The sequence below is a fragment of the Corapipo altera genome, unplaced genomic scaffold (genome assembly GCF_003945725.1).
Source record: "Corapipo altera isolate COAL_440 unplaced genomic scaffold, ASM394572v1 175, whole genome shotgun sequence".
In the NCBI taxonomy this organism is placed as follows: domain Eukaryota; kingdom Metazoa; phylum Chordata; class Aves; order Passeriformes; family Pipridae; genus Corapipo; species Corapipo altera.
The window spans coordinates 376,501-401,759 of record NW_020884942.1 but is presented as its reverse complement, the minus strand read 5'-3'; the positions used below and the strand labels follow the sequence as shown (position 1 = coordinate 401,759).

The 25,259-nt window shown below is 44.2% G+C and overlaps 1 protein-coding gene and 1 long non-coding RNA gene across 6 annotated transcripts in view; one reads left to right on the top strand and one right to left on the bottom strand.

Annotated features, from left to right (window-relative positions):
* MYO7B (myosin VIIB) overlaps window positions 1–21,233 on the bottom strand; it is a 52,977-nt gene extending 31,744 nt beyond the window's left edge. For 2 of the 4 annotated variants that reach the window (XM_027661968.1, XM_027661970.1), the window contains exons 1-17: window positions 20,167–21,232; window positions 16,557–16,599; window positions 15,150–15,263; window positions 14,374–14,526; window positions 12,978–13,162; window positions 12,057–12,178; window positions 11,254–11,396; window positions 11,060–11,173; window positions 9,242–9,395; window positions 8,214–8,290; window positions 7,785–7,904; window positions 7,428–7,570; window positions 5,965–6,175; window positions 4,255–4,390; window positions 3,877–4,037; window positions 1,130–1,267; window positions 36–188 (exon numbers count right to left, since the gene is read on the bottom strand). In XM_027661968.1, the coding sequence (XP_027517769.1) occupies window positions 36–188; window positions 1,130–1,267; window positions 3,877–4,037; window positions 4,255–4,390; window positions 5,965–6,175; window positions 7,428–7,570; window positions 7,785–7,904; window positions 8,214–8,290; window positions 9,242–9,395; window positions 11,060–11,173; window positions 11,254–11,396; window positions 12,057–12,178; window positions 12,978–13,162; window positions 14,374–14,526; window positions 15,150–15,263; window positions 16,557–16,574 (2,142 nt within the window). In that variant the 5' untranslated portion in view covers window positions 16,575–16,599; window positions 20,167–21,232. Of the gene's footprint in view, window positions 1–35; window positions 189–1,129; window positions 1,268–2,887; window positions 2,927–3,876; window positions 4,038–4,254; window positions 4,391–5,964; window positions 6,176–7,427; window positions 7,571–7,784; window positions 7,905–8,213; window positions 8,291–9,241; window positions 9,396–11,059; window positions 11,174–11,253; window positions 11,397–12,056; window positions 12,179–12,977; window positions 13,163–14,373; window positions 14,527–15,149; window positions 15,264–16,556; window positions 16,600–20,166 lie in introns of all 4 variants that reach the window. The other 2 variants (XM_027661972.1, XM_027661971.1) reach the window with 2 other exon arrangements.
* On the top strand, window positions 96–17,930 carry LOC113955939. 2 transcript variants are annotated; one of them, XR_003530702.1, is made up of 6 exons: window positions 96–233; window positions 2,191–2,305; window positions 2,879–2,994; window positions 8,631–8,830; window positions 9,264–9,417; window positions 17,773–17,930. It is a non-coding gene; the product is annotated as an uncharacterized LOC113955939 (long non-coding RNA). The 2 variants fall into 2 exon arrangements; XR_003530701.1 differs by lacking the exon at window positions 17,773–17,930 and having other exon boundaries at window positions 99–233; window positions 9,264–9,465.
* Window positions 21,234–25,259: the final 4,026 nt, after the last annotated feature.

Here is a 25,259-nt window from a genome sequence, read left to right as displayed (position 1 = left end):
TAAATTAGCCTCAAACCAGGTTTTTGCTTACACACCTGCTGTCGAAGAGACCATGGCAAGAGAACCCTGTATCTCTCAAAGAACTCCTCAAAGGTGTAGCGAATTGGGTACCCAGCTTTCCTGATTTGAATGGTCTCCATCATCCCCGAATATCGCAGCTGTTTGATACACAGCTCCCGGTCGAACAACTGAAGGGGAAAGCACACGAGGAGGAGACTTAGCACTGAAAGAAGGTTCACATCCAGCATCCCTCAGAACACATCTATTAACCTTCAGCCTCAGAGGGCCTGCAAAATGGCCGACTATGCTTTTTTTAATTGCACTGAATTAATTCATTACGGGCATAAACGAGTTACCCCAGTTATTTTTACCCTCAATTCTGTGTATGTGAGCAGAAGATACAGCCTGTTAACTTCACTGTGGCTTTAGTAACCATTTTCAATTCCAGAACCACAATTCCAGATGAACAGTGAATTGTTCATATCATTAGCAGGTGTGAACAACTGCAGTAGCAACTTAGGCCCTTTGGGCATACCATGCAAAGCTTAGCAGGTGTGCTGCTTGTTTCTAACAGGCTCACTAAGCCACAGGCGGTACTTCAAAAATATTCACTTGACCAACACCATTCCAAGTTTAAGTGTAAAACTGGATCGAGGTCTCCTGAGTTCCAGACAAGTGTCTTAATGACAAACTGATTCCTCCTCTCCCGTAGTGTCAGACTAAGCCACACCACCCCTCTCACAAACTCCAACAGCTCTCCTATTCTCTCTCAGCCTATTTCACAGTAAGGGCATTGTGGGATCCTGATGGGTTTTTTTGTCCCCTTGCTGAGGGGCTACAAACTCTCCCGTTTTGTCTTTCACTTTGCAGAAAATATAACTATATAACTCTGCTCAGGAATACATGTATGTGCTGTTTTGCCAACCATTACTGTAGGATGTATTTTTTGAGATGTGTTTGTACATTAACAATGTTATATCCTCCTGCTGTCTTAATTGCAGGAATAGCCTGTACTCCAGCTCTTCTTGGCTGCAGCCAAGTACAGCTATAAAGTGCTACACAGCAACTGACAGCTTTTTCTGATTAAAAACTTTACTGAAGACAAGAGCTCATATTGTTAGAACATTACCAGTGGTTTCTTGTAGTCGTTAGGCTTGATGCAGCGGATGAAGTATGGCTGGCACTGCTCCAGGATTTTCATTAGTTTTTCCAGGGATTGCTTGAACTGTCCTCCCAGGGTAGAGAGCCGCTTGGTGGTATCCAAGCCCTGGGAAGAGTAAGCACGTGCTGACTACTACATCATTCACTGTCAGAGGCCAGTTAATAAAACTTTGTATTTTTGTACAGCGTAGCAGTATCACACAACTCTCAGAAAAAAATTATTTACCTACATGGGGATTAAATTGGTCATTTTCAGCTTATTAATTTTGGTTTATTCTTGCAAAGAAACCCCATTAAGTGCTGTCACCTACTTGGGCACTAAGTTCTAGCAATGATGGTGGCTGTGGTAGAAGAAATTCCACCTACAGGAGCCCACATTCGCCTGTCTCTTCCAACCAAGTCTGTGTTTAGTGTAGGGCCTGGGTGCCAAGTGTGATTCCTGGGTGTGTGCCTGAAAGCTTTGTGAGAAACAGCCCCTCCCAAAGCAGTACTAACCTCCAGGCCAGACATTTTGTGCCATCATAGATAAGAATGATAAAGACCCAGAACAGCCTGTTTCTTAAGGATTAGGATGACTGATCACCTTGCTCATTAATATTACAGTAAGCAGGGAGAAGGTAAACTTTTACTGGAGTAAGGTGAGAGCCACTCCAGACTTCCCCAGCTTCTCTGACAGCAGAGTTCTACCTATGCCTTTTTCACACAAATCATCACATTAGGCTCAAGCTTCTGTCTCTCAGTGTGGGCACATTAAATTGCAGTAACACCAGTACAAATTCCAAGTAACAGAAGGGCTCCAGTGGCCTTTCACATACAGGCATGGAGCTAATTATTGCAGCACAACACAGCTGGTTTGCTCGTTTGGGGAGGGGTTAGTGGCTTGTGGGGTTTTTTTTATTTTTTTCCAAGTACATAATTTAAAGTTCAGTGGCTCCTCTCACTTCCCTGGTCTTTAGAGTACTTCATTCTGCTCTGTTCTTACATCTGAAGTGCCTTTTTGAACACTCAAATTGCCACCCTCTGCTTTAGTTGCAGGGCAAGGCTGCCCTCCAGTGATCAAAGACTCATGTCTTTGGAAAACAGCTCCTGGGAATGTCTTGTCGCAGCTCTGATGCATCTTAGGGCTAACAAGCATCTGAAGTAGGTATGCTAACAGCATAAATATGTATATTTAAGCTGTGTAAGAGTTAAAACGATTTTCACTCCCAGACCTTAGAGGCCTTTCTGCTGCACCCTCAGTGGCAAGGCCACAAAAGGCTGAAGCCCATGCCCTCATGATCTCACACACAGAACATTGTTAAAGCTGAATTTGTTGTTGGCTTTTGGCTTAATGGTGACTTTTCTGCCCTGCTGTGTCAGGAGAGGAACTGTGGGACCTCAGGACAAAAAAGTGTTTTCTGGCCCTTAGTTCATTATTCTTTTCTGTAGCCCGCTTCTTAAGCTTCCCAATGGTAGCCCCACCTATTTGAAAATTAATAGGGGTATTTCAGCTAATTTCTATGCATTTTGGAATGGGTAGCCCCCATTTAGTATCTCCTTTCTTGACATGCTGCTGTGCTTTTTTTTTTCAATAAAGCAGACTTATTTATAGGAACAAAACCATTAGAGCAATGTAGATAGACCTGATATTTAATCTGAAGGTATGCATAGCATTTAAGAGATGCTAAGCCAGTTCTCTGTTGCTGCTTGTACCACTTCTGATGTTCTTTGCCCCCAGGATGTTTACCTGTCCATGGCCAGGTGTTCTGGACAGCAGAAAACCACACTGGGACAAAGACAGAGGAAGAAAGAACAGGATCAGAAAACAGTGCCAGGAGAATAGACAGATAAGAGGTAAGGTAGCAAGCTGTTCTGTGTCCTGAAAGAAAAACTCAATGATGTAAACAGTAAAAGCAAAAGTACCTTTACACACTGACGACACTACATTGTTAAATGCTCAGAAATCACAGTTTGTGAAAGTTGGAGCAGCACAAAGAACCCAAACTCTGCCCCAATGCTGTTTCCAGTCCACTACACTTTACACCCTCATTTTCACTAAGCACAGACAAGGCTCCCTCCACCAGCAGGCACAGATGGGCCTGTGACAATGAGCCATCATGAACTTTGTCATAAAGCCTCTGGGCAAGAAGGGAGAGCTAAAATTGCAGCAGTATGCAGGGCAGTGAGACTGTCTCTACAGGTGTCACTAGGAGAAGGAGACAGCTCTTTGCTCTGTTGGGCCAGGACCCACTGTCCAGTGAGACTCTTTGGTGTTCTGGTCCCAGCAGACTGGCTGCCTGTGCAGCACAGCAGCAGTTTCCCTGCTGTGCTGGCTTTGCTGAGGGGTCTCTGGTTGGTGCCTTGTCCATTCCAATGAACGTTTTGAACCCCCTCGTAATTTACACCCCTCTGAGCAATGTGGATGCTGGATGGACGCCCAGGCAGATGCAGACCAAACCCATCCAGCTGATGCCAGCATGTGGGGGAGGTCCCACGACTCAGGGATGTGGGGCAGCCTGCAGGCATGGCTGCACAGATGTCCAGGGATGCAGATCTGGGCGACAGGGCTGACAGTGCACTTGTTTACAGCACAAACACCAGACCTTGACTTTCTTGCAGCTTCCTTTGCAGAAACAAATTGAATGAAAGGGAGAGGAATTTGCAGAGACAGTGAGAAAAAAACCCCAAAAAACGAGGAGGTCAAGAACAGCTATAAGCCAGTGCCAGTAAGCCAACCTTGTAGATCTGGTCAGCTCCAAGATGCCGGATGGTCCCACGTCCCAGAGTAGGTGGGGTCGTTTCCACCTGGAAAATCTCTCTCAGGAATTTGTTTTTGGAGGAATGGACCACTTGCATTACGTTAGCACTCAGGGTGTCACGATTTTTCTCCAGGAAATCTATAGGATGGAAACAAAATTATCACATCTGCAGCCTGATGGCTCTAGCACCACTCTGTCTGCCTAAAATCCAACTCATTTACAGTAACTTGCAGATTGGTTTAGAGTAATTCTCTTGGCCTCCTGATCAGCTTCAGATCAACACTACCCTGAACAGCCACATACCCAGGGCACATCCTGCCCTTCTCTTCACCCTCTGTATCCAGCAAAGACTCACCTTTTGATTCATAAAAGACAACCCCAGCAAAGTGGTTGATGCCAAACTTGGTGTCATGAACACTCTTAGGTGGGATGTAGACTTTACTTTTGCCATGGAGGGAATTGATTTTAACAAGCATGGTGGCATCTGTGCCCTAGAAACAAATACAGGCAAAACCAGACAGTTATCAGATTGTCCCCAGCACTGGCCTGTGCTCAGCAAACAAACAGAAGTGGTGATCAGAGATAGCAAAAGCTCAAATTCTGCCCTTATTTGTGTAGCAGATCTGGAGGAAGGCAGTGCCAAAAGTATCTTCCCTTTTACACAGACCTCTCTCTCAAGTACCATGACAGAACACACCATCAGAGCCTAAGGCCTGGTAGGCCTGGTGTTCTAGGGCTGTACACAAGCCCCCATAACACTACTGACATCACCAGGTGCACTGAGAATTCCTCAGATCTTTGGACCTCACAAGCAGAGCCCCCCACCAGACATTCTCACTCCATCCTGTCCAGGACACTCTAAGGGGTGCCTGCTCCTTCTCCTGGGCAGGCACAGTTCTTTCACTCCACAGCTGGTGCAGGACTCAGAGATCCCTGGAAGATTCCCCGAGCAGATACCAGTCAGCATGCCCAGATTGTGAGTTCCAGAGGCAAGGCAGTCAGCTGGGTGCTTCTCTTCAAGGGGTGCCATCACAATGTCATCCCCTCGTGGTGCATGTGAGGCACTCACACTGTGCACTGTGTGCACTGGCCCTTCTAGGGGCAGTGAGGGCTGTGCTCTCAGAATTCATGTGCTCTGGGAGTCATAGAAGAGGTGCCTTCTCGTCCTGACTGTGGGACCACCCTCTTCTTAGGGAAGAAAGGGGAAAGCTGTGTGCCTGTATGTGATCCTCTCAAACTGTTACCTGAAGGACACAGATGAGCTGAGGCAGGGCTGGCTTTTCTGGACAACCCCATTGCCATCTGATTCCTGCACTAGCAATCCTGCTTAGCCTCACTATGCTCTGGAGGCTGAAAATTCTTTGCAGGGATGTCTGAGATCAGATGCTACTTTAACCTCTGCTCTTCTGTTTGAGATGCCTGGTCTTTGCAGAATAACATTTCACAGAATCACAGAATCGTGGTAGACAACAGCCACAGACTCCCACTCATCCACTAAGCAGGTCACCTTGTCATAGAAGGAGATCAGGTTAGTCAAACAGGACCCATGCTGACTGCTGACTGGGCCTGGTCACCTTGTTATTCTGTATGTGCTCTGTGGTGGTGCTCAAAATGATGTATTCATGACCTTCCCCAGCACCAAGGTCAGGCTGACAGGCCTGTAGTTCCCCTTCAGTTCCTCACAATGGTAACATTCCCTCAATTAGGTTTGTCAATCAGGAGAAGAAAGAGCAAGCTGCAGCCCAGACCAAGAGCAGAACAGTACTCAAACAACAAACAATTTCAAAGATTTCCTAAGAAGCCCTTGTAAAATGATCTGGACTCCTTCCTTCTTTGTCTGGAATAGCTGTAAGAGTTTCAACAGTGAGGTACCAGGAAGAGCAAATTCCAACAGAGCAAAGCAGTTGTATAGTGAGCTAATTTAAAAGAAACATCTATGGGGAGAACACATTGCCTCTCCTAATGTGTCCAAAAGCCACCTTTGCACTTTTGTATGTGTAAAACCAAGTGCTACCTGTGAAGCTGTGTGCAAAGCCAGGCATTACGAGTGAAACCAGAAATTTACCTTTGGGAACCTGCTCTCTTCATCAATGAGGGAGATGATGTTCATGGGCTTGAGTGCAATGACTTCCAGAGCCTGGCGGTTGTCAGTGAAGTCGATGTTGTTCCAGGCAATGTGCTCTGCAAGGTATTCCTCCTGCTCCAGCTTGAAGACATGGTGCACGAAGAACTGCTGAAGGTGCTCATTTGCAATGTTAATGCAGAGCTGCTCAAAGCTGAGGAAGGACAAGAGGAGAGCCCATGGTCATCCTTGGCCAGTGCTGCACTGCTCTCTGTTATTTGTTTATTCTTTGTATTAAATACATATCCAGAGATACTACTGCTAAATTCCACAGGGCTGGTGACACCATCACTGCATGTTGCCAATCTTAGCAACACGAGAGAGGCATTTTCTGCCGTGGTAAAGATCAGCAGCAGTGAGCCAACTGGTGATTGAGTGTTGCTGAGTAGGCAAGGAAAGATCTCTTACGTGTTTCAAGAAACTCCAGAGATAAAGGGCAACGTATAACTGTGAAAATCTCTTGACTGCATGAGCGTGTGACATGTTTCTGCTCCCACTGGCACTACCAATTCTTTGGTTAGTTACTCCTTTATGCTGCACCTGAGTGTTACCTGGTAACTGCTGTGGCACACTGTGTGTGCTTGTGGAGTGCTCACCACAGTGAGGCCCCATGTGGACTGCAGCCTTTGGGAACAGCATAAAATAACAGGAGAGAACACGAAAGAAGACAGACCAAACTGATCCTAGATCCTGCTCCAAAAGTCAGTGAGGAATATTATCTTGTTGAAGGCAAGAGGCATCAGTTGAAATGGATTGAAAAAAGACTGCAGAGTGTGCTGATGGTTTGTGAAGGACTGATGATATGGTAGCTCAGAGAGCTGCTGGCCCCAGAGAGAATGGCAAACAGAAATGGTGCTTTGGGACTGGAACCACCAGTGGAAGAGGCAGCAGTGGTACAATGTATACTGACCAGGGACTTTGCTGTCCTGTCCTTAAGAGTGGAGAAATGCAGCAGCCAAAAAAAAAAAAAAAGGATGGGAGAACATTGAGGAAGATGTAAGCATGAGCTGAAATGTACTATATGCCAAATGTATCCCAAGAGACATTGTAAAATGCAATGGAACAGGAAAGTTTGGTACACAGACACAGGGACATACTACATCCTCACATAGTGGCTGTTTGCTCATAGCAACTTCACAGCCATCTCCTCTGAGAAAATTCCTGAGGTTTTGGAATAGTTGTGTAATGGATGCACTAAAATGAAGGCGGGAAAGGAGGCAGAAATATGACCAAGACTGAAGAAAAATGGAATCTGTGCATGATCATAATTGGGAAAATCCAGTAATGGAAATGTCACTGCTTTTCTGAGAATTAGGATGATGATGAAAAAGCATGTGTCTGTCTGGTTTTTTCATTCTTTCCCTTTACATCAGCTGCTTTTCAGCTTCTCATCTAGAGTCTCCTACCTGTTGTTGCTGAAGTTTTCAAACCCAAAAATGTCCAACAGCCCAATGGACTGACGTCTGTCCTTATGCTTCTCAGAAGATGGGTTGAAAATGGCTGAGTTGATCTTGTTCACTATCCACAGGAAAATCCGTCCATATATCCCCTGAGAAAAAAAATGCAAGAGGAATTAGAGCCCATCATTAGAGTCTTTGGACATAGCTTACTGCTTGTTATTGTGCTGCTGTGAAACTGTGCCTGAGAACCACGAGGGCCCGGAGCCCTCTGGCTGAATGTCACATCAGACTCCTCAGCCAGGAAGACAGAGAGCTCTGAAAGCATCCTCAGTCTTCAAACATGGAAGCTGTAAGCACCAGTACCTTCACAAAGGCATCCCTGCCGTCGGCAGCTTGAGCCACGTTCAGAGGCCTAGACACACTTTCTCCTCGGACAATGATGGACAGGTTTGTGAGGCTGTTCTGGAGTTCACTGGAGTCCACCTGCAGGAACAGTCATGGCAACCTGGTCATTCCAGGTGAATAAAGGAGATCCAGCAAAGTGTGTATCAGGAAGAGGGCTGGGACAAACTGCATGTCTAGCAGCATTCACTGGCAGTTTGCTGTCCCAGTTAAATATCTCCCCGCCCAGAGAGACATCTGCAGCAGCATGACTGGAGTCTCAGCAGGAAGAAGGGGATATGCCTGTTGGATGTGCATCCCTGCACAGACACCCCAGAGACATGCTCTGTCAGCGTGCTCAGGGAACAAGGGTGAAGGAGGAACTAGCAGGAGGAGATGAGAGCGCGTTACCTCGAGCAGCTTGGTGGCGATTGAGAAGTGTGGAGAGTCCATCACATCGGAGCAGTCCAGGTTGTCGTACACGGCCGCTGCAAAGAGGACACAGTTGGTCTGGGAGGGAACCATTTCTGCTACATTAGCGGCCTGTGCTGTTCATGCAGTTGCATTTCTGTGATCCCGTAGCTCTGGGAATGTGGCAAGGCACCTAGTTCTCTTTTGAAACTCCCAGGTTTGATGATTTTACCAAGGATTTCACCCAGGGATCCTGGGATCTACGGGGCTCTCACAACTCCAGAACATCAGGCTAAAAACAGCAGCCAAACTGACAAGGTTATTAATTTAAAATAGTAGCTATTGAGGGTCTGGGGAAGTGATATTTGACTCCAGAAAATGTGTTTCTGAAAATATTTTTTGTCTATCTGCTTGTAGGGAGTTTGGACAACAAAGGGGAATGAAGGAACGCCCTAATTTTAGCAGCCAGCCTTACTCCAAAGAATCCAAATGGCACCAGTGCATCAGGCCCTCTGTATCACAAAGTGAGGAGCTCTTTTCTAAAATGTGAGAGATTCTGGCATCCCACTGGTGGGTGTCACACTGTGCCTGTCCATACCAAAAGTGCACCTGTGCAGGTGAGTGTTCACCTGACTCAGCCAGGAGGATGACTGCTGTTATCTCCACAGCAAACACCACTCAGCTGCTCCTATGTCCTCTGGCTTGCCTAGCACAACAATCAGCAAATGTAACACGGCATTATACTTTCTGTTGTTTCAGTTTGTGTGGTAAGGGCCTATTTACAACCATGGAAACCTGATGGAGTGACAAAATAACAATAAGATGTTGTTTTTCAAAACACCAGGCAGTGGAGTCACAGCTCAGAATTTTATGGTGCTTATCTGCCCGTCCTTCCAACTCTGTTGACCTGTTAATACACGGCGGAGCAGCACAACCTAATCTGTACAGATGGAAGCAGGAAGCACCGAGTGGAAGTACCTTTACCATGGAGTCTGAGGAAAGGCAAGCACAGACAGTGCTGAGTTTACCTTGGAACTCTACATTCCCCAGGTGCAGGATGGCAGCCAGCAGCTTGCTGATGTCCCAGTGCTCAGAATCTGAGAACATGAGGATCTTCATGGCCGAGCGGATGTGGGCATAATCCTTCGCGTCATTCCGGCTGTCACAGGACATGCAGTTGCCCTGCAAGGCACCACACCCACAGGTGAGGAAAATCCTCCTGGTACCCATACAAGGAAGAAGGGACCTGCAGGCTGACAAACCTTTGTACACAGTGTGGATATCCTGTGAGTCACTTGCCACAAGACGCAAGGTAAAAACCTGTTTAGATATTCTAAATCCTCTTCCCATGGCTGTTTCTTCCTTCATCTTTACTCTAAAGAACCCATTAGCAGAGGGCTCAGTAATGTATTTCTCTAGGGCTAAACAGAATTCCGGGGAAGCCAAAAGGACAAGCTGAAGGGAAGGCTGCTCTGGAGCACAGAAGGACAGGAAGCTTTGACAAGGTTACCTACATTTACAGGGCCATGCCAGATTTTTTGGTTTCCTCCCTCTGTCTTGTCAATGGACAATTAAGAGCCCTTATCCCAAATCAAAACAAGTAGGATTGGATCAGTACTAGAAGGCAAATCTCAAAATAAAAATATTAGGTTCTAGTGGAAGGCAAATGGAAGCATTCAAGGCAGCATCAGAAGAACCTTCATCAAAGCCTGGTCCCAGGATGCTGCTCCTGATAGAAACTGTTTTCAGACCTAATGGAGATGAGGAAACGCCTTTTTTGTCCTTGCTATTTCTGACAATATAGTGGAATGATTACAAAAGTGAAATATTCCTAGACATTTCAATCTACAGCATCTAGACATGCCAGCTTGTGCCAACAGCTGACCTTAACAAAACCATGGATATGTTCTCCTTTAATCCAGTCCTCCTATCTCTGTATCATACTGCCCTACTGCTGACCCAGGGGCCTTTTTTATGGAATGAACAATGGGTGAATTGCACTAATTGTACTTGTCAGCTTTTGCTGCAAGATCACTGCTATTTTGAAAACATTACATTTGAAAAAATCTCCAGCAACTTAAATGTTTTTCTTTTTAAACTTCAGAAAGGGATTAGAGCCTTGATTTGATTTCCTCTGAAACTAGATGCCTAGCTCCCACTAACTTCAGTAGAGGCAGGACTAAGCCCCATTTTTTCCACAGCTGTAGAACAGCCCAAATCAAACCAACTGACATGTTTAATATGAGGTATCTATGCAGGCTAAAGAACAGAATTTTCATTATGGCTTTCATGTCCTAAACCAAACAACTAGCTATTTTCAGAAATCTCACCTATGAACATTCCACTGCTACCACAATGGCATCATAAACCCAGACAGGGACATTAACACCAGTTGTGGGAGGTTATATTGAATGCCAGCTGCCTGCATTGTGTATATAAGATTTATTAGATATAAGGACTAGGATTCTGCTTATTCATTTTCCTCTAAGGTACACATATGTGATTGCTGTTCTCCCTGGAATGAGATCCCTTGCATTCCTCTGAAATCTGAGTGCCTGGGAAAGCGGGGGATGTTTTCCACCTGCTTTAATATGTCCTTTATGTTTCTTAAGTCTGACTTTGATAGAAAGCTTTGACTTGCCTCAAGCTGCTTCCCACTGGTGAACAATACAATAAGTCTCTGAAACTGAGGCTCACAGCACTTTTGGTGTTATTGCTCCTGGTATTCTGAGGAAAGGACTGTTCATATTTGCTAATTACCACCTGCAGCTCCTACTGATTGTAATTGCTCACTGGGAGAAGCAAATGGCAGAGGGATAAACAAAGAAGAAAGCAGAGGCTATTACCATAGTGAGATATGTGTACTCTGAAGCAGTGCCCAGATTCAGCATCTTTTTCTGCTCTGTATTCATCCCCATTAGCATGCAGTAGAAGATGTGATAGTTCCTCTCCTCTGGAGCCTAAAAAACCAACAAAATAGGCCAGTGGACAGCCTTGTAACACAGGAGGAGGCAGAATGCAGACCTGCCAGTGCCCTCACCTGCCGGCAGACCCGGGACTTCTCCAGAAGAAACTGTTCTATCCGGGCTCCTTCTATCACACCATTTTTGTTGAAGTGAATGTCAATGTATTTCCCAAAGCGGCTTGAGTTGTCATTTCGAATTGTCTTGGCATTTCCAAAAGCTGATGGGCAAGGGACAGAGAAAGTATCTGGATTATTACAGTTAATGAACATCGTCTGTTTTTTATGCCCTTCTGTTTTACTGCTGGTGTTTTACACGTTGTGTTCCAAAAGACAGTGCTGGCAAGCACTGGAGAACGTCTGGTCTCAGGCTGCCTCCTGAGGAGAGAGGCAGGCATACTGTGCATCCAGATAATTGGGTCCTAAAAGACACATTCCAGTTATACAAATGTGGTCTGTATCTGGCCAGACAAGAGAGTCTGAACACCTCCAGGAGGATTTATTGGGAGCACATTTGATCCCTGAACAGAGAAAGATGAGTGTCTTGGGGAGCTCCCCTACAGATACATCCATGTCACTTTGCCACTGTCTAAGGTGAATGCTACACCAGGGGGCTTTGCCCTGGGCTCTGCATTCCCAAGGACTCTTGTGGTCCCAGCAGTTCAGGGTTACACTGCAGTGGCACCTCCTCCCACTCCGTGGAAGCTGCTGTGGGCTTCACAGAGACATGGCAGGAAAGTACAGAGAACATCCACTGTGCATCACCACTGTTTTCAGGGGGTTTAGCAGTTATGCAGATACAATAGTTCAAAGATCTGTTTCTGATTTTTTTAATCCTGAGATCAATGTGGTAAACCCGGCATGTTTGCTAAATAACCCACCTTCCAGAATGGGGTTGGCCTCTAGGATTTGCTGCTCTATCCAGGAATGCTGGCCACTGACAGCTGCCAAAAACTGCAGTATTAGCTTTGTGCTTTCAGTTTTCCCAGCTCCAGATTCTCCACTGCAATTAAGAAACAAGATCATTACAGGTTTCCTTTCTTTTTTTGGATAGGGTGGCAAAATGGCAGACCAAGTGAAAAAAAAAGTAACTCACTTAAATTTACCCTGTGAATGGCAGATCAGGCTTTCTTTCATAGAGGGCTAGAAAATTCTAGTCTTTCACCATCTTATCTGCTCAAATTTAAGTTGTTTTTTAGACTTAGGCTGAGAACTAAATTCTCCCACTAATTAAAACCAAGCAAATCCATGGAAGACATTCTGTACCTGTGCAAATTAAATGACCACTTGCTTTTCTTTTTTGTTGCATTACTAGATTGTGAATGCTAGTCTTAGCACATGGACTGAGTTGCCTCAGCTATAATCAGATATTACTGAAGTGAGACTATCTAGTTCTTCACATTGATGACAAACAGAAAATGGATTGTTTATAGGATGAAAGCAAGCTTCCCTCCATCTTCAGGTTAGCAGAGGTTATTTCTCTCCAGGAAATGTCTGTTCTCAGGAACTACATGTAACATAAATATCATGCCTCCAAGGTAAAAGATAGCCCTACATCACATAGGGTCATAGTTTATGCAGAATGTACAGCCACATTTAAAGATTCTGGGGGAAAACAGTGGACTTCAGAGGTCTCTTTTGCAGCCTAAACAGAACATGAAGAAGCAAGGGAGAAATATTTCCTTCCTCTTGTCTATAGTCTTATCTGTGCCCTTCCATTTGGAAAGTCTGCTGTCTCCACAAAGGTTCCCCAAAACCATGCCAGACTTGGTTTCTGCTATTTGTCCTCTCAGTCCAGTCACCTGATCACACAGCACTGGTCTCTCCTGTTCCTCTTCATATTGAAGTAACAGTTGTCTGCAATGGCAAAGACATGAGGTGGTAGCTCTCCAATCCTCTTGTTACAGTACAGCCTGATCTGATCCACTGTGTAGAGGGGCAGCAGCTGGTATGGATTCACTGCTACCAGGATCGATCCCGTGTAAGTCTGCAAAACAGTTGTGAGTGTTACTGCTGGCAGCAAACCTGCAAACAAGAATACAACAAAGCCACTTGCTGTATAAATCTCAACAGAGGCAGGAGGGAAGCCTGGGAGATCACAGCAACACTAGGTGAAGCTGAGAGCCGAGTTCCTCACTAGATGTTGCTGTTACAGTTTTAGGATATGGAGGGTTTTGCCCAAGGAAGAATGCTGGGTGTAATCTCCTTGCCAAACCACACCTTGGGGCTCTGTCTCAAGCTGAAGTGCATGGAAGTCCAACTTGATCTGGCATTTTTGTGTTATCATAAGCTGTTTGGCAATGTTTTGTTAAGCTGCTTTTGTATTCTAGTGTAGATGTAGCTGAACTTTGCTAATGGGCGAAGTTATACTTCTGCTATATATACACACGGATTTAGTAACATTTTTAAACAGCACCACTAATGAAACAAAGGATCCTGTTGAAGGCTGTGGAGATGCAAGGCAATATTATTGTTCAAGAACTACATAAGACAACTGCAGACTGCTAGAGTCAAATACAACAGGTCTATACATACACCTTGGTAGTTATAGCTGCAGCATCTATAAAATCAGTCCTTGTTTACTCTAAACATCACCACAACTATCTTGTAAGAGGCAGCTTCTCTCCTGTAGTGTATATAACATGGGAGGTAAAGCATGGAAAAAACTGAATATTAATTATCATATTACAAATTGGAAACTAAGAAACAAAGAAAATAAAAATGCCAGATTGCTCAGTCACAGATAAAACTTGTAACAGGCAAAATATCTGGATTTGTTCTTATCTATTTAATTAATCAAAATCAAGTCAGTGTTGGCTTGGACTGGAGGACAGTCATGTCACTGTGTACTAGTTGGACTGATCCTGCAGGTAAGAGCAGCACTAAGCTGTAACACAGGCTGGATTTAGCTCACTGCCAGTGACTGGTGGAAATGATCACTCGAGGAGAAAGTCAGCAGGGTCACTACCTGTGCACAGAGTTGTGACTGCAGAGTCTGCTCTTAGCTCTCTTCTTCACAGCCAAAGTACTCAAATGAAAGAAGAGAAAAACTGTGTTGTGTCTCCTTGGCACCCTTGATCAGTAAAGGACTGAGAGGGCTGCCTGTGTGAATGGCTTGCAGGCTGCTCAGGTCACCCACTAAGTGTGACACGGAGGTCACTCCTCAAAGCAACCTGGCCTGGTGACTGTGGCACTCACATAGATTTTGTGCTCCTGGTGTCGGATGAAGAGGTTGTGCACCATGCCAGCTTCGTGGAGATCCCCAAGGCGGATCATGTCCTCCACCCCCTGGACAGAGGAGGGGTGCATCAGACGCACCATGTGCATGTTCCGAGCCGTGATCCAGTGTTCCTGGAAAAGCCAAGGCACTGCCTTTAATGCATGATGCTGCAGCTCAGAGGCAAGGACAGGAGAGCTCTGCCTTAGACCACAGTGCAATCCATGATCAAAACAAGCATGTTCTAACAAACAGGTGTCTGACCTACAGGAATTAACTGGTCTGCTGCTCCCCGGGACTGGATGATTTAAAACACTAAATGAAGCCATTCAGGTGGGTTCTGAACATCACCAAATTTAACACTGTTCACAGTGCAGCTCTGTCAGGTCATCACAGCTACAACACTGTATGTGGTAGGGATTAACTGATTTCAGTGGGATCATGCTTTCACCTAAAGCTTCACCAAATTCAGGGATTGGAGCCCGTCCATTTCCTTTTCTTAACTATATAGATATAACCTCTATTTCAAGAAGCTCTGAATCTTCATAGTGCTTGTAGCTGGGAATGCCAGGGCATCATCTTATGCTTGCCTTACTTTTATATTCTTTCTTTCATTATATCCTACCAAACATTATCAAAGTCAGACCATCTGGATAGATGGAGCTTTGGTCTGACCCAAAAGGGCCCTTCTTTTGTATTTTATACTTTTAAATTTTATGTTCATCTTTTACATGACTATGGTTATGGCATGGCCCACCTTGCCTTCATCGTCCTCCAGCAAGATCCGTCCTGAGTCAGATTCCTTCACAACTGCCCCAATAGGGACATTAAATTCACTGTTTGGTTGAGTGTCCAGCCACACATGATCACCCTGGGAAGAAAAAATCTACTGTCAAGTCCAGTGACATACTTGATGCCATGTAGCTCACAGGCAAACACTTCTTGGTCTTCCTTTTTTAGCACTTTGATTTCTTTAGCAGTGTTTAACTAGTTAAGTTCTTACTGCTTGCAGGCAGTACATTCACAGACCTCTGGGTTCTACTCCCAGCTCCACAGCTGAACTAGAACATGACTTTGGACAAGTCATCAAACCCAGCTCTCTCACAGCAGGAAATGAGGCAAGACCTTTTTCAAAGACAGCAATTATGCAGCTCCACTACCTCCACCAGGCTGGTGGAGGGCACAGTGCATGCTGGTGGAGTCCCTTGGCAACCTCACAATTAGGTGAGGTATTCTTTCAGAAGAGATTCCTGAGAACATAGACTTTACCAGGAAAAAGAAAAACAAACAAACAAAACCCCAAATGTCTGGAAATGTAGGGGACTCTGTCGTGAGAACTTTTAGATACATATTCTTCCTGCTGTAGCTGAAATGGAGTGCATCCATGATCTCTCTTAAGGAAAAAAAACCACCAACATTCATCATCCAGCCCAGCTCCTCTCTTCATATTTGTAAAGGCTTGGCAACATTCTGCCACTCTGCAGAGCAAGCAAGAACTGCTCTGCTGTCACTGGAGGAAGGGGTGAACCACAGCTGCCCTTTCCTAGAAATTAGCAGCATTTTGATGTCACCTGCTCTAGCATCCTGGTTATACTCCCCTGCTCCAGGCCTTCAGGAACACCACCTCTTGCTCCAGGCACTAATGCAGACTCAAAGAGAAAGATAGAATAAAAACTGAACAAAGTTGTGGATCAGATCTTCAATGGGCTTTCTAGCTGTCCTCACATACAACTTTTGTTACATACTCTAGCATTTATTGCCATAGTTTCAACGTTTTAATGAAAAAAATACTTCTTTTTCCTCTCAAAATACTTTGTGGGCTTACATTTAAAACCAAACCACCAGTGTAAAGCATCTATAAACATTGCACCAGGTTATGAAGAAGGTTACAGACTAACAGCTCTCATTTGTGCTGAATAAAACTCCAGAAGTAATTTGTGTGGTTTCAGTGCCACACCTTGTGACAGAGGTCACCTGCTCAATGACAGCATGTCCAGGTTTGTCAAGACACCTCTGCTCCCCTGGCCTAGGCTGAAATTATTTTATACCTTATTGATTATGGATTATTGCTACTTTCTTTTTGATTGAACCATGATGTTGAGGTAATTTTCTCCTCTTTGGGCCTCAGGCTAATCAGTCAATCACAGCGAAGAGTAGGACTTACCTTTCTGAAAACCACCATTATGTTTCAGATCACTGTATGCAACCTGCAGTGCCAAGAACATAACGTTAGGCCAGAAAAGGGCTTTGACCAGAACAGACAAAAAGGGGTTTCCTTGTAAAAAATAACAGCAAAATGCCTTAAAATAATTTTGTTAAGCAGAAAAGATTGTAATAACCTACACCCAGTGTAGAAACAATGGCACCATCTACCCAAAGCAAAGATCCTGCAGCACTGGGATGGTGGTCTGTGTTCTACCACATAACCCTGGAGATGCTCTCAGCCCTGAAGATTTCACTGTGCACATTTTCATACCAAATAATTCCCTCAATCAAATGCCAGGCACAATTATTGCCTGAAGTATCAGTGAGTTGGCTCACTAATAAAAAGACCCCACAGTGCAATGTAATTCGATGCAGAATGGAGTTCCCTTTGGCTGAGTTCCCTCAGACCCTCCAGCTTGAACCTACCACCATACAGAAACTGAGGTTTAGAGTTCATCTTCCTCAGCTGGAATGGAAGGGGTTGCAGTCAAGGCATGAACAGCAAAATAAGGAACTGCAGGGAACCACAATAAAATTAGGAACTCACTATCAAGAACATAACAGTGAAAACATCCGTGGTTAGAAATCTACAGCAGTGCTTTAATTAAGGGATGATGCTGTCCAGGCTGTGATCCTTGGAATAACCAAGGAATCAAAGTCTTCAGAAGCAGCTTTCTGTCCCACAGACAGAGCTGGATCTTGCGAGTGATTCCAGGACTAGGTGTGATTTGCCAGCTCCTGCTCTTGTTACAGCGGGAAAGCTGCTGTGTATCTTTTACTATGTGTGAGAAATCACAGCTAAGTTCCCTTTAGATGTTTCTAGAGTTCCAAACAGGGATTTTTCCCTTTTCCCTCTTCCTACCAGCAGGAGTGATTCCTGTGCAAATAGTGTGTGATTCAGTAGCTGCTGTGAGCAGCAGACTTCAGTTATCAGCCTGTCCCTACAGCCCAGTATTCACAAACTTCTTCACAGCTGTGGGATCCATTCTGCTCCCTCCATTCCTCTAAAGGATTTCCCCTCTATCCATTGTTACAGCACAACCTGAGAAAAGGGTGAGCTCAGAGTTAATAATAAGAAAAAAATGTTTGCAATGAGTGAAATGGTCCAAAAATTCAGCCTATTTTTACTTTCGTTAGATCTGTTACCAGTGATAACATTATTATTATTATTACAGCATTTTATCTCAACACGTTTTACAACCCATGGTCAGTAAGGACATATTGAACCATCTGCATCCCTTCTGTGTGTTCCTGTTGGGTGGCAAACCACTTGAGAACCACTTTACAAGGTGAATGGACAGTACAGGACCAGAAAAGGAGCTTTGGCACTGACTCCAGGCAAGTCCATGATCTTTTGGAACATCCCCCATGATGAAGAGAGACACCTGTTCTGATTTTCTCTTGACACTCAAAACTAAATTTCTTGTTGTCTCTTAGCCTTTTGAGAAGTTATTTTATTAAGGCTCTAAATTATACTTTCCTAGGTTTTGGGCAGGTTCTCTGGAAAACTTGAACAAAACAAGAAAACTGTAAATTAAATTAGTTGGAAGATCTATTTTCTACCTGTGCTATACAGATAATGAGCAAAATCTCAGTTTGTAGTACCATTAATATTAGTAATTATTAGAATACTTCATCAATAATTTCACTGACAGCCTTGGGATTTCTTCTATAATGTAAAAGATTTAAAATTTGATGTTTAAAATTTTTATAACTACTTACAATCCTATGTAATATGGATGCTATATATTTTAAGAGGTACCCATATTTCATTACTCTTTTGACTGAATCATTTAAATAATTTTATTATTTATCTTCATTTTATGGTGGGGATATACAAATTGCTGACGTTTAGAACTTTGCAGCTAAATTATCAGAAAAGTGTTTCAAGTCACCACTCTATTTTTGGAAATTCATGCTCTTGAAAAATGAAGATTACCGTTAAAAACCCCTCAAGGTTAAGTTCAGGGTACTATTGTTTTCTCCCTCTTGTTTTACTGAATTTTAATGTTAAAACATTGCAGTGAGAAAATCAGAGCTCATTTTATCATTCCTCTAGCTGCCCACTTATTTTTACTTAAGTTATTTGGAAGAGGCGTAAATAGCTTCCATAAATCATGGTCTTATTTAAAACTGATGGGTATATAAACGACCTTCTCTTCAGACTAAACAGAAGGAGCACTCCTGCAGGTATATCCCACTGCTGTGGGTCTTCAGATTGAATATTAGGAAAGGGAGGTTTAGATTGGATATTAGGAAAAATTTCTCTACAGGAAAGGTTCTCAAGCATTGGAACAGGCTGCCCAGGGCAGTAGTGGAGTCACCATCCCTGGAGGGATTTAGAAGACGTGTAGATGTGGTGCTTGGGGACATGCTTTGATGGTGCCAAGTCAACAGTTGGAATTTATGATCTTAAAGCTGTTTTCCAACCCTAACAATTCTGTGACCCTTAAGGAGGGCTATCGGGGTAGCAAGATGGAAAGCAGGAAGTGCTTGACAAGCACCATGATCTTTGTGCCCTATCTGTGGCTGTACTGTAGCATGGATTGAACAGGGTTTCTAAGCAAGCCCAGGATGATTTACCACTTCATGTAAGAGAACTATCAAAATTGCAAAAAGTATTGGGATCCCAAAGTAAAAAGTAACTAGAAACTTCAAGAGATGGCAGACTGCTGATGTAGAAGTCCAGTGCTAACACACATTTTAAACCAGGAATTTTAAATGTAATTTTCACACGGGCATTCCAATAACAAGAAGAGAGGTGAAATGTCACATTAATAACAAAAGCCAGAGAAACAGCAAAGTCTGTGTCCCCCAACACAACACCTGCTGTCTATATTAAAAATTGCTTTCCCCTGTGAGACCTAAGGCAGCCTCCAGAGCTCGTCTGTAACTAAGGCAATTCTCAATTTTGTCGCACAAAATCCACAAAAATGTAGCAATGCAACATGAACGTGTTCTTTCTGGCTGGTCAGGGGCTTTCTGTTGGTTTTCTACACTCTCTCTAGAAGGAACTTCAGTCTTTCATAATCGATTGTTCTTATGGCAAGGTCCTCATGTTGTTGTTCATGACTCAGGAGTTGTATCTGCGTTACCAACTTCAACACTGTGATGACTTGTTCCTGTGAGCAATGCAGGGTGGTACAGAAGCATGGCCCTTGGCAAACACAGGCTAAAGATGGGCCATGGGCAGTGATTCACAACTGACAGGCACTTCTTCACCTGCACCAGAAACCAGAATACGGCAACAGAGCAGAACTGTTGCCCCTGAACAAAGAGGGGGTAGCACACGCAGACACAGAGACAGCCAGACTGTGTCCCGTCAGAGGGACAGCTGGCTCCAGAGCCAAGGATGAACAGGTGGGGAGGAGATCCCTTATAGTCCCAGGATACACAGTTCCAACTTTTAAAATGCTTATTTCCAATGAAGTCATGAGTGGCCACCCCCACCTCCCCCCAGCCTGGTTGCATGGCCACTTCCTGGCAACGCCTGGCTCTCTTTGCTGCTTTTCTCCCCAAAGTAATGCAGTGCCATAAACCAAATGTAACCCCACGGGATGAGAATTTACCTCTCCAGAAGAAATCTTCACTGTGTGGCTTCTGCAGCTTAGGTCCCTCTTTTTCATAAGCATTGGAGTAAGAAGGAAAAGGAAGGTGAAAATGGCACTAGTGCCATTAAGGGATCCCTCACAAAGTGCCACTTCGCAGCTGCACAGAGGAGGAAATGACTGAAGCACAGTTATTTATTACAGGACTTTGCTCCCAGCTCGGTGTACACCTCCTTTCCAAGTCAGGTGTTCCAGTAAGCACGACGGCTAATTCTTGCCTGGATGAACCTTAAACTTCAATCTCCCCGCTGTGCCTGTATCCTTTCAGATTTCTGGAAAGCACTCCAAGAAGAAAACCCTTTAGCATCTAGTCTTATGCTGCTCCAACATCACTGACTTCCCTGGGGTTCTTTCTCACCCTATTAGGTACGAAGAAAATCAGGCCCTCATCTCATCATCAAAACCTCCTCTTGGTTTTACATAGCTCTCTTCTGCAAGAAAACACCCATCAGTCTGTGTTTGGTGTGGTCTGTGTTTCACAGCTCAGTACCTAGAGCTCAGAGCAAAATAAACTCATGACACAACTGAAATTCATACACACACTGACATAAAGGGACAACACATCTTGCTTTTGTTGTCTTAATTTACCTCCCAGCAAACACTGTCACCGTGTTCCAGAATCTAGGTGCATATTAACTCCCTATTTGCCCACTTCTCTCTTTCCAAAATAGGATAGTGTGGTCAAGAGCTTCCCTCTTTCTGATTGCTCCACATGTAATCTCAGTAATCCTGTGTTCATCTTGCAAATTTGGTTAAATTCCAGTATGGGAAAGAAACAGAAGTGTAGTATATCTGTAGAAAGGCAGATACGGGGTTTCTCCAGCCAAAGCAAGAACTCAGGAGTCAGGCACATTCCAATCCTAATGATGAGCCCAAACAGTGAGGATGAGATTTTTTTCCATCTACCTTTATGCAGCTGTGTCACCTTCCTGCAGGGCTCTATGCAGAAGAAAGTTATGTCTGTGTGCCCATTATTAAACATGCAAATGAAAATGTGCAATAACTGTGGACATGTGAACATTTGCTAGGATAACTAATACCTTAATTCTTATTTTCTTGTTTCCTAGGTTCAGTGTGGCTGCACTGTATAATGGGAAAGACAACAAGAAGCTCCCGTGTCAGATTCTTGGGGCTCCTGCTGTAGCTCCACATCCAAATCAGAGGTAAGCACTCAAGTACAGCAATAAATAGTTGGGAGTAATGTGTGTTTGTCCACATTATTTGTGTTTTAATATCAGTCTCCTTACCTGAGTTTTTATTTAAGTTTTACAGCAGCCATGAAAATACAGGTGCAGAAATAGAACATAGGCCCTTCCAGGCTCAGAGACTTTCAGAGAGAGGTAGGAAGCCACAAGGCAGAGAGGAAGGAGAGCTTTCTTCAAGTTTCTAACTGTGCCAATCATTCTTAGCCAAAGATTTTGCCTCAAAGTAGCTGTTTATCAGACTTATTTCTGATACAATTTTTAGAAGTCTATATGCTGTAGTGATTAACAAAATTCCAAGTCTGATTTTATTAGGTGAAGGACAAATATTGGCAAATAAATCAAAGTACGTACCTTTATACACCAAGGCACATTCTAAAACCAAAGGTTTTGTATAATTAGACTGCAGGGGAAAAAAGTGCCATTCGTACTCCTTCAGCAAAGGAAACATATCTGCTGAAATTCCAGATGGAGCCTGTTTGGGGGCAGAAAATCTCATTCTCAGAATAATCTCCATTGTTAACCCATGTGCCCAAGGCACCATGGCTATGCTATTTCACAGAGGAGCACAGGATTTATGTCCTAATACAGTATACAAACTGTATGAGACAGAAACACGGGGAAATTGAGGTAAGTCTGAAAGAGAAGTATGACTCATTGTACAGCTGAAATACATATTGGAAGGGAGATTGATTTCCACAGTTCAGTCTAGACATATTCAAGGGCCAGAAAACAAAAGCTGAAGGAGTAGAGACTTGACATAGCAAGGGAAAGCAGCCAAGATGCTCTGCACAGCACATGTACCTAGTGTGAGATGAGCAAGTGACTGCTAAAGGGGCTGTCGGAGAAGGCACTGTGAGTGCAAAGGGGCAGCTCAGGTTTGGGGGGTCACTGAGCTGTGTGAACAGGGAAAGACAGGAGAGCAGCTTGCCAGGAGTGAGCAGCTCAGTGTACTGCTGAAGGCAGAGTTTGGGGAGGGACTGTGCAGGGCACAGGAGTACTTGTAGTGGTAATTGGGGATAATTTGTAGCATGGTCTATGCTGATTAATTGTTGTCAACTTTCTTGTATTCAAATTGCTGAAGGTGAAGACTGTGAAGTCACACCTTAAGTAATAAAGCCAAAAACATTATTAAATGGCACATTAGTGAGGCCCTTTCACAGGTTGCCCAGAGAAGCTGTGGCTGCCCCATCCCTGGAAGTGTTTAAGGCCAGGTTGGATGGGGCTTAGAGCAAACTCAGATAGTGGAAGGTGCCCCTGCTCATGGCAGGGGGTGGAACAAGATGAACTTTAAGGTCCCTTCCCACCTAAACCATTCTGGGATTCTATGATTCTGTGATGAATAATGCACTGAGAAATGCACCAAATTAAAACTGGATAATCATTAGTGAATTTAATCCTGCTGTTGTTCAAAGCAATAGGTCTGTCCGGATAGACATGTGTTAACAAAACTACCTCTTCCTGACAGCTTCCTAATTAAGAGATTGATGTCAGGATCAAAGGGTTTAATTTGCACATGGCACTACCTTTCACATTTTCTCTCCAGCTAAATCAAAGTGGCCTTGTCATTTCTGTATCACCAAGTCCTAGATGCCAAACATCACTTTATGTTAAACTATTATTTCTCTGAGGTTTCTGAAGGGAGGTGGATTGGATGTAACAATTTGCAATTTAAACTGTTCATTCAGCAGCCCTCCTGCCTACACTAACCTCCTTCCCTTCTCTAAGCAGATTTGTAGCTCTAAGTCACTGATGTCTGTTAACTCTGAAAGGTGCAGTGCAGGGAACAAAGCAAACTAAAGAAGCAGTACATACCAGCAAAGGATTTCCAAGTGCTTCCCATGGTTTTCTTGAGCATTCTGTCCCTCAGGGAAAGGCTTATTCCATTCCAGCCAGTTCACGGTGTTGCCCAGGGACACAGACTGGCGGGGCTCTGGGATCTGTGTCATTACACACCTTCACACACGCCAAGTGTGCGCTGCTTACGCTGCTTGGTAGAAGACAGGTCATTCTCCCCCACTGTGCAATCCCATTATGGTCTGACTGTCACTCCATCCTTCCTCTTGGGAAGCAGCCAGGATGGCATTACAAGAGTATATTACAGGCTGATGTCTGCCAAGCTCTGGCTCATGAGGGACAAAGGCATGTGCACAGCAGAGTGCACAGACACGTTACCTGCAGAATGGGGGTCAGGGCTGAGGCCCAGTCATTCAGCATTGCTGAGGTGAGGTTATTTCAGACATAGGTGCCCCCCCTGCTGTGTGGTGGATGTGGCTTGGGGTTAGAAGGTTTCTTTTCAGAAAGATGGGAATTCATAACTGTTAGGAAGGAACCTCTGTGCCTTCTTTCGCTTTCACTAAATGCACAAAATCTCTATTCACTCATCAATGCAGCCTCATTGCTGCTGGAATTTGGGACACTCCCTTGCTATCACTGCAGAACACGACACATATTTATAAAAGACTAATTTCCAAGGCAGGCTACCATCATACTCTGATCCTGCATGGGACCCTAGTATGGGATAGACTACTGTGTTTTCTAGGCCCCTTGGTACAATTTCTGTGTACCTTTGCACACATTATTCAACCTTTTTTTTTATTAGTTTCTATTTATGTTTCCCCTTGTCCATTATTTTCTGTTACACTACTCCCAAGTTATTTCCTTAGTGCTTTTTCTGCAGAGAACTTTATGTGTTGTGTTGCAAAGTTGTCATCCTGCTGACTCTATTTAGTCAGTTGTATAAAGCCATTCCCTTTCTTTATGGAAGTCAGACAAGTGGAATGACCTCCCATCACATACTGACAACACGTGTGCCTGCTCCTTCCAGAAAAGATCTAAGTGAAACCACACCATGCAAAGACCTAAAAGCAGTAAAAGTCATACAGAAGCAGGAAAAAAGGACGCAATAGCATCAAGAGTGTACTCCTGAGGATCCCTGAGGGAATGGGGGCAATCTGGAAAAGACCTGTAGAGCTGTAAGCAAAGAGACATTTTATTTTAGGTATCCTGCTTTCGGGGGAGAAAAAATGTTTTCTGCGTTTTTGCTAAGAATATAGGATTGTATCCAAGAAACATCTGACTTCACTGTTGATTTCTCCTTCTAAGTGAGATGCTGTAGAAGATGTTGAGTAATAACTGAATCCTGAAATCTCAGCTGTGTTTAACCTGGTACACTGAACTCCCTGCATTATAACTGTGCTTGCTTCTGGAGTGTGTTGGTTAATAACGGCTTAACCTCCCTGCCATCCATTCTAAGGTGCCTCTAGCACAGAAGAAATAGGCTCATTTTGCCCAGAATAATCAACTTACTAAATTTTGATGTCCCTGAACAAGAGTGTAGCATGTAGGATTATAAAAATCAGTGCCATTTAGAAATATGCCAAATGACATACACAGCAGTTTTCTGTGTCTCACATTGATCTGTACCCTCCTAGAAAATGAAGACTGAGGGGCAGGAGACCAGCACTGTACACATTTATTAGACTTTCCATTTTGAAATTATGCATCAACGATAGCAGTCATCACCAGTAATCACCTTCTGACATATCATGGGCGTGCCAAATACTTGAGTAGTTACACTGCTCAGAGGATGAGGGTTACTGAAACAGAACACAACAATCCCTGGAAAAGATGGGGATTGTTCTGCCCCAGTGTTTACTCCGGAAGTCACCATCACCCGGGAGCTCAGGGCGAACTTCCAGTCAATCCTGAAGGCTAAATCTGGAGGAACCACCCACACATGAACTAGATTGAACTGCAGCTTCAGCGAGGACAGTCAGACCTAAATTTGCTGGGACGGCTATTCCTCCCTCTCCATGGCCGGTCCTGGTCCCTCTCTGGGCAGCGCTGACA